We start from the raw sequence: 9,367 nt of genomic DNA on the forward strand, positions 1-9,367 counted from the left end.
CACTGGAGAATATTCTAAATATATTTATTTTACTTTGCAAAAGAAGTTACGTAGTATGAAGATCTCATAGATGCGAGGGGTATCTGAAAACACTTCTTCAAAAGAAAAATAATAAGTTCAACAAGAGATCCACTGAATTACTTTCTGTTGGCAAACTTCATCTTCCAGCAATCGTTTGAGTTCTTACTGGACGTATCCAATAGGAATTCATGGGATAAGCCTGCAGATCTTATCAAGACGCAAGTTGTCAAAAGTTTTATAGAGGAAGTTGAGGTGGAAACATCTAGCTTTTCTAAGAATGAAGTTGAAGCATCTCGACAGTCATACTCCAGACTTTTGCTTTGAAGGTTAGACACAACTACAAAAATATTAATAGAACTTTAGTGGTAAAATAGCATAGAAATATAATAAGGTCTATTGAGCCCTCTCCTCTATTACATGTACACACAAAGTCCTCTCAAAGGTAACCTCTGGCAAAAGCTTGATTGACTTTTCAATCAGCTAGTCTGGTTATTTTTTTATTTCTTTTTTTTTATTTTTCTGGCTACTAAAAGGGCATTATGTGTCAACGGTAAAAATAATATCTCAGAAGGTTTCGTTAAGATGAGAATATGCATGCAATTTCTAAACAGAAGGTGCTTCATAAATTTTATTGCGAAGATTTTGCAGTAATTTTCATAAGTATAAACTAGTCTATTTTCCACTTTCACTCTCAACAAGCATTAATATTGTCAAACTCAAATATATGTATGTATGAATGTACTATATATACATATATATTTTTTACTTGTCTTGTTGAGTTTTGCGCCATTCGTGGCAAATGTCGTAATTTCGGTTGTCATATTAATATTTATTAGCTTGGAAGTAGGTGAAAATTTGTAGTTGTCCATGAACTGGAAAATATAAGTGAAACGGGTTAATGTGGAGCAAAATTGTATTGGAAAACCTGGTGGTGACAAACGAGCAACTTTTGCTGATATTGCCATATATTTTTTAGATACCTACGGTAAATGAAGGAAAAAGAGTATAAATAGTTCAACGAGTCCACTTATGATAGTTTTGGGTAATATTAGGTTAGTGGGTTGAATTAAATACAAGTTTTTGTGGAAATTAGTGGTTAGTGGAAAATATTTGGAGATCGCAGGAAACTTTTGTGGCTGACAATGAATATAAGTAAACTTTAGTTCGTCTTTTAGCTTTAACTTCCCAAGTCACTGAAGGAACCTGTGAGGTCGAGTAATTACCGATATTTCATCTACTGGGTTCGGTAGAGGGTGATCCTAGCTAATGAACGAACGGCTGTCTTTGAGCACCTGGAGAGTCAGGATAAACATTTTCGCGTGACGTGTTTCTGTGAGTGGTGCAAGCCGAAAGTGAGTGGAAGCGTGCCAAGAAAATATGAACATGTGGGACCCCCAATTTTCGAATAATGTAATCACAGATAAGGTGTCATGGATCTTTGGGTAAGATCCCGAGACAAAGAGGCAATCTTCCGAGAGGTACACGCCGGCGTCTCCTCGCCCAAAAAAGGGAAGAATGAGTAAATCTAAAGTAAAAACGATGTCTTTTTGGACATCAAAGGCAACGTCCACCATGAATTGGTTCCTCCTGGACAAACCGACAACGCGAAGTTTTACGTATAAGTCCTCAAGAGACTCAAACGAATTGGCAATCGGGCCCGACAAGACCGGATTAGAAGTTGCACCACGACAACACCCCAGCGGTGTGAGCTTCTTGTGAACAGCTAACTACATAACCGGACTTTTTTTGTTTCCTAGCCCGAAATGGCCGATGAGAGGCAAGAATTTTGAGACGACAGAGGGGATCCAAGCAGCATGCACCTTGGCTGTTAAGGCTATTCCGGGGAATGCCTTCCGTGATGCTTTTAATGCTTGGAGATGGTGCTGGCAGCGCTGCATCGACGTAGAAGGAACCTATTTTGAAAGTTTTTAAAGAATTGTAACGATTGGTTCAATAAATTTTTTCAAATCGATTCAGTCCTATTACTTTCCGGACAAATCCTGTACTATAGACTTCTATGTATTATAACAAAATGAAAGATCAGTAACAAAAAGTCACAGATATCTTGGCTTAAAGGTGAAAACTAATGGAGTCTGTGAAGTCCTGGATTTCAGCTTGCAACTTGGCTAGGCACCGCGGGAAATTGACTACGTAGTATACTTTGTAGCCTTTGGTTATAAAATATATATAAATCTACATTTCCATATATATACGTATGTAATGTCAACCAGCATCGCCTGAAATTCTTGGGCTTCGCACAATTTTGCTTTCAGCCCACATGGCAGGTAAATTCTATGGAACTGCAGCCAGCACAGTGAGTGGCCGATTGCAGATTAGGAAGAAAAACGACTAGACACTTACAGATGTGCTTCTACACAAGAGTATGTGTATGTATAGCATGGAAGTTATGAGAGCGTCACAGTAGCGTTGAGCCATAACCATTGGTGGGCAGCAGCCAAATGGACGAGCTGACTTTGGAAGCAAAGTTGCAGACAAACGCCGACTACGTGCAACAGAGTAAGTGTAGTCGGAAAAAATGCGTTGACTTTTTTCACTTTCATCCACACACACGGAATTGATAGACATATTCACTATCTGCTGTGGGCCTAGCGCGTGATGTGCCAAGCGTCTCGAGTTGAGACGCCGTGGAAAGGCACAAGATCGGTGTCAACGGCGGCCGCGCACCGTTTACAATTTATTGTTTTTGTTTTTAGGTGCCGAATGTTTGCGCAAACATAGTTACACACATACAGGCAGCGGTTGCAGCGAGTGAATGTACAACAATAAAAACAACAACTGGCAAACGGACAGGAAAACATGCCGCATTCCACAGCTCAGCGCCGTGGAGGACGACTCAATGTGAGTTGTCGAGTATGTGTATGTGTGAGTGTGTTGGCGCATGCATGCGTGCCTTCAGGCCAATCAACGATATGGAAATTGTTCCTCCTTTTACGCGGTGTTTGGCAGTTTTACTTTTATTTTGTGCTCTGTTTTGGTTTTTTAGAAAAAATGCGGAAAATTTAGAAAGTGAATAAATGATCTCCGCGGAAAGTGAAGATTTATTGGTGGATCGTGAAAAATGCATGGCGCAGCAGGCGCGGGTGGCAGTGCGCGCACTTGCCGGTTACGTGACTGCAGGTTGTTTCGGTTCGGTTTTTTTATTGTTGGCTTAAAAAATAAAAAGCTCTATATTGTGCTGCTGATGCAAGTTTGAGGGAATTTGAAAATTTAGAAATACTTAGAAGTGTTACATATGTATGCAACTGTAATTACATCATTTTATCTACCAGACCATATCTCGCGAACTACGGAAATATAATAATATTTAAGGAGTTACATACATATGTATATTCACATAGGGATTACAAATGATTGATATTATTTTATGGATTAGAAATAATTTTAAGCCGAAAACTTTTTCGGATCTTTTTTCACAGGTCAGCCAAGTGGTCGATTACCGGTCCTTTGGAAAATAAATATTTAAAAAAATAAATCATATAATATTAAAGCACACTAAATCCTGTAAATACACATTACTTTCAATACTTTATAAAATACATTATTTAGAAAAAATGCCTCGGCCAAAAATATCACAAAAAAACACATTTTTTTCTGATTAGCAAATGGCTATAATTATATACATAAGTATATAAAACTTAAATACATAAATATTTTTCCATCAAATAAATTTGCTCACTTAAATTTAAAAATTTGACGCCAGCAATTTGTTTCAAAAGCAACCCTGCATTTCATACTGTACGTTCAATCAATATCAACGGCAAATTAATTGCATGCATTTAGGCTGAACTTTAGGCAATAATCAGGGAAAACGTATGTCATATAAAATACGTTCTCTGTCAGCTCTGTTCACGCGCCACTGTTAGGATTTCTCCTTCTTAGCTAGCAGTGGTGAAATGCACTCATCGCATTTTGTTAGCTTTTGACAGTTCACACTCTTGTCCGTTGTTGCACCTTCTCTATAATATACGTTCTCTGATAACCACATATTTATTATTAAAGACGCTGACAATTTAATAAAACTTCATTGCAAGCATATAACTAATATTTACTAAGTAAATTTTTATATAATAATTAATAATAATAATACCCATTTTAAAACTATCTCATCCAACAACAGATGCTTTTGCGCAATTTTGTCTTTCTCACTCTTTTTCCTTCTCAACTTGCACATAGTTGGCAACGCTACGAAAATTTCAGCGAAAAGAGACCAGGGTGTCCCTTTCTGACTGCAAAGCTGCCGAAAATTCAGTCTTGTTTTATCGGCTGAGCGAGTGTGAACGGCGTGGCAAATGCGCGAGTAGTGCAATTTTAATTCGAATGTGCGAAGAAGAAAACTAAGAAAAGAGACCAAATTGAAGATTTTTCCTTTCATCAAGTTTAAACGAGGTAAATATGCGTTACGGCATCCAAATTGCGCTAAACCGAAAGTTTCGCACATAATTTTAATAAAATGTTGTATAAGTGTCGCTATCGAGCAGTTTGAAAAAAGTTATGTGGTGCATTTTTTTTTCATAGTGCTGGTTACCTGTAAGTGTAGGCATCCGCCATATTGCTTTTCTTGTCTATTCGTCGTTGGGCGCACTGCTCGCTCTACCCAACTGTACAAGTACGAGTGCTGCCGCTTCTGCTGATGTTGTACGACGACGGCAATAACGAGATCGTCGAACGGCTGCCCTCATATAAATCGAGTTGAAGTGGCGTGGAAGAAAAAAGGAAATTTCTTGCTTACTGTCGCCTGCTCGCACGTAGTCTACTGCGTTGCTGGAATTTGTTAGAAAAAGAAAAAACAATAATAAAGGTGAAATATTTGTACACAAACCGCCAAAAACAAGATAGAAGAGTAAGATCAAAACAAAAGTGTTTATAATCATCATAAATTGTGCTTAATTCCATAGGAAATGAAGGCGCAAATTGTAGTTCGTGTACTTTCTATGCTAATATATGTATTAGTACATATGTGCCTAGTTCGTGTATTCGGATTTGCTCGAACAGCAATTGATTTATGCAATGGTGTGCGAACGTAGCCAATACGTAGAAAAGTGGCATAAGATATGTGAAATTAGTGAACAAGTGTATGAATGACATTGAACTCCACAAAACTAAATTAAAACAATGACCCCCACTAGCAGGGGCTTGGTGTTACAATGCAACATGTAGAATTAGAAGAGTACCCTCAAAAATATCATGCATATGTATGTGCTTCTGTTTGTCGTACAGTGAAAAAATTGTTGCTCCTCAAAGTCATTGAACATAGCCTTTCTACAAATTTATCACTGCTCCCACATAGATATTTCCTCAATCATCTTATATTGCACTTTACTATTTCGTTCGCTATTTCTCTCGTGTGCATTCAGTGCTTCTCGCTCATTTCTACTATCTTTAATTAACATTTTTTCTTTCATCATCTATTCTCTTAAAAATAGCTTTTAAGAGGATTCATTGCACCTTAATTTCCTATCAACTTTCATATATTCATATTGTTGTCTTCGTTGTGTAAACGTCCAACGAATAGATTTATTAGCGAGTGAGAGACTACCCAACGAGTAGAGGGTAGTGCCAAGCAGCTTGCCTTTTCTCGCCCTTACATAGCGTTGCCAGAATTTTTTAGGTGGTTTTGTTTGCAACTTTTAATGCTTTTAGTCTGTTGTATGGAAGCAAGTGTGTTGAAAAAGTACGACTATGTATTTTAGTTTTTTGAAAACAGTTTTATAGCAAAAATGTAAACAAATCTCTTGGGTTGGTGAACTATGGAAGTTCCAAAATATTTTGGCGCGCAAATAGCCAATTGGGATAATATATTGAATAATAATGTAATTAATAAATGATGCTTATTTTTAACTTTATTTACAGTTTAATACATTTTAACCGCTTCGATGATGGAGGATCTGACGAAGAATATAATATTCACTACGAATGCAATAGGCGCCAATGGGCAGCCTACTACTATACAATACCAAACAGCTGATGGCACCATATTAAAACAGCCGAAAATAGAGGGACAGAAGGAGCAGCCCACATTCTATTATACTACCACAAATGTAAGTGATTTTTCACAAATAACTTTAATTTTTACTTGAGGTATAGTTTTATAACTAACAATTGTATGCGTTTGCAGGGCGGCGCCGCAACCACAGTTAATTTAGCACAACTTACCACTGATGACAACAAAACTTGCTACATAGCGCAACCCGTTGGTGGTTACAACTACGCGCTCGTGAATGGCATGCAACTAAATCAAGGTAGCACCATCGGTATTGCCACTTTGGATGCACAGGGACGTTTGCAGATTGTAAACCAAAACAAACCAATTGCAGCAGTAAGCAGTATATATAAAATTCAAGTTAATTCATATTCATAGCGTCAATTATTCGCTAGTCTTTGCAGGCTATCTCGCCCATGCCGAATACCATCTCAAACATCAGTTTCAAATGCGATGTGTGCGGTTTAATGTTTTCACACTTGGCGCTATTGAATCACCATAAACGTATACACACGCAGGACGGTAGTGATCAACAACAGGGTCAACCGGAAACCATAGTTGTGAATGCGCAAGGATTAGTACAGACACAAAATATTATCACTGAAAATGGTCAAATGGGGCAGATACAAATTGTGGCCACCGAAGCTCTGGAACCGGCTACAACTGTATTGCAACAGCAACAGCAGCAGCAACATAACGCAGTGGTCACAAATGTCACCACGCAGAATACCGGCAACGAATTAGCCGTCAATACAAACAACATCGCTGGATTAAAATCCGTTAAACTCACACAATCAAAATGTATAACATGTGGTAATCAAATGTTGCAGCCAGCCAAACGCAAAGGACCAAAACTGGTGCGTTGCGAGGATTGTATACGTGCCGATCAAGAGATGCACGCACCGCAAGGCATCACACCCACGCAAATTTTCGTTGCACAAGATGGTGACATAAAATGTGAACTAAATGAATTCGTAACTGGCGGTAGTGCGGATTCCTCGCCAATGGACACACTTTCAGGGCAAGGTGGCATGTTGACACATCACCAGTTGCAACCAGTGCAGGTGGTTACAGCTAGTTCACCGGAGTCACATCAACAACAAAGCAGCCAACAACCACAAAATATTGCGCCGAAGCAAGAACAAACAGGCGGACAGTCAACTGCAGTCAATAATCATCCAGTGAAGAAACGCAATCAACAACAAGTGACCAAATGTCAAAAGTGCAATGGATCTGGCGTGGTGTTTGTGGGATCAGGCACGCCGGCCACCAAACAGCAGGCTGTCAATGTAAAAGCAGAGTGAGCACATATTAAAATCCTTTATATTAATAATACTATAACAATATATCGTTCTTCCACATGCAGAAACCCCAAGCCGTTTACATGCAACATTTGTGGCGGCACCTTTTCGCGTTACTCGAGTCTGTGGTCACATAAGAAACTACACAGCGGCGAAAAGAATTATAAGTGCACAATTTGTGGACTGGCTTTTGCAAAGGCGGTCTACTTGAAAAACCACGCAAGGATACACACCGGCGAGAAGCCTTACAAGTACATACCATTTATATTTATATACGAAGACAACAATTACTAACTTTTATTTCTTCTTTGTTTCACAGATGTCAAACATGTGGCATGCAGTTTTCGCAATCGCCACATCTCAAGAACCACGAGCGCACGCACAGCGGCGAACGGCCATATGTCTGCGAAGTTTGTGATAAAGGCTTTGCGCGCCACGCCACCTTATGGAACCACCGGCGCATACACACCGGCGAAAAACCCTATAAGTGTGACATATGCGGTTCGGCATTCTCACAGGCTGCACATTTGAAGAATCACGCAAAAGTGCACTCCGGCGAAAAACCATTCCGTTGCGATATCTGTTCGGCGGCGTTTGCCGATCGCTTTGCGCTCAAGCGGCATAGAGGCATTCATCAGAAATACGGTTAGTTAATCTACAAAGACATATTATCTATATTGAAGCAAAATAGTGGTGACGGTGCTAATATGTGTATTTGCATTTGTAGGACAAACTGCACCGCGACAACCAGCGCAAACGCAGCAACAACAGTCAATGACCACCGATGGGCAAAGTGTTATGATACATAAACAGGAAATACCCGAAATGGATGACGACGCACAGCAAGAGGTGATCATATCTGGCTTATAGACAAAAGCGGCAACAGCAACAGTTGCCACAAACGCAATTATTGCTGCGCAGCGGTATCAATTACACGCGACCACCACTTCCGCTACCCCCACTTTAACGGCGACAACGACAGCGAATAACAAGTTGCAACAACAACAACCACCATCAAAAATGCAACAACAAACATCCTTGCCAACACAAACGCAACAGCAAACTGCAGTTGGTGTTACAACAACTGTAACGGCCAACATCAACAGTCAACAGCATCAGATAACACAACTTCAAACGCAACCGCAACAACAACAACAGCCACAAACTCAAACACACATGAGTCAACAGCACTACACTACCACATATTTGCATGATACCAATAACACGGCTACAGGTGCAACAACAATAGCGCGTCCACCAATGCAAACTGTCAGCTACTATTATCAGCAGCACACGGCAACAGGTGAAATAATTGTTGCTGCCACCCCCGCGCCCCTAACACCCTCTACTTCGGGCAATGTGTATCCACATGCTTAGAGGAGTTACTTGGCTTAGGGCCGTCAAAGACGCTTGGACTCTTATGGTAGTTGTTGTTGCCTTCATTTTATTGTTGTTTTTTATGACGTCGTTGCAATAGTAGGTTTCACATGTGCTTGAGGCACACATGCAATCTACAGTTTGAATTTTTTTGCAGTGCAGCACACTTTTCCAACTCCTTTACATATTAGTGTTTCTTACTAAAATCGATTGGATACTTGTAATTACCGAATATTTTATATTTGTAACTGCACTTGTTCTGTGTGCACCGTTTGTGTTTCGGCCTTGTCTAAAACACTTTTGCGCTAGTGATTTTACTTGGTTTCATGTGCCAATTCAATTATATTAGGAACGGTTTAATTGATTACTAAGCGTCTCGAGGTTGCAAGAAATCGTCACTACTGCTATTATGCTAAGAAAAATTGCTGCAACTCTTCCAAGTAAACTTTGTTGGTTCGCCTATATTCATTCGAACACTTTTATAGTTTCGGTTAATATTCCCACTGACTTCCAACCGTTTTCTTCGCGTTGTGTAATTTTATCTTACTGCTCAACAATATTGCGACCGGATCAGCGTGAATAGTTGATTACGTTTATTTTAATTTTATATATACATACATATATATTTTAAGTGTACACAAATAATTATTATATATCTATTAATTAG

The 9,367-nt window shown here is 39.3% G+C and overlaps 1 protein-coding gene across 3 annotated transcripts; it reads left to right on the top strand.

Annotated features, from left to right (window-relative positions):
• Positions 1-4,177: 4,177 nt before the first annotated feature.
• Positions 4,178-9,367, top strand: LOC120768218 (zinc finger protein 420). 3 transcript variants are annotated; one of them, XM_040094788.1, is made up of 7 exons: positions 4,178-4,428; positions 5,893-6,080; positions 6,158-6,358; positions 6,418-7,322; positions 7,389-7,574; positions 7,643-7,968; positions 8,051-9,367. In XM_040094788.1, exons 2-7 carry the CDS (start codon positions 5,916-5,918, stop codon positions 8,191-8,193), a joined length of 1,926 nt encoding a protein of 641 aa, XP_039950722.1. In that variant the 5' UTR covers positions 4,178-4,428; positions 5,893-5,915; the 3' UTR covers positions 8,194-9,367. The 3 variants fall into 3 exon arrangements, with proteins under 3 accessions (XP_039950722.1, XP_039950724.1, XP_039950725.1); XM_040094790.1 differs by lacking the exon at positions 4,178-4,428 and adding an exon at positions 4,656-4,882; XM_040094791.1 differs by lacking the exon at positions 4,178-4,428 and adding an exon at positions 4,656-4,840.

Source organism: Bactrocera tryoni, chromosome 2 (assembly GCF_016617805.1).
Source record: "Bactrocera tryoni isolate S06 chromosome 2, CSIRO_BtryS06_freeze2, whole genome shotgun sequence".
Taxonomy (NCBI): Eukaryota; Metazoa; Arthropoda; class Insecta; order Diptera; family Tephritidae; genus Bactrocera; species Bactrocera tryoni.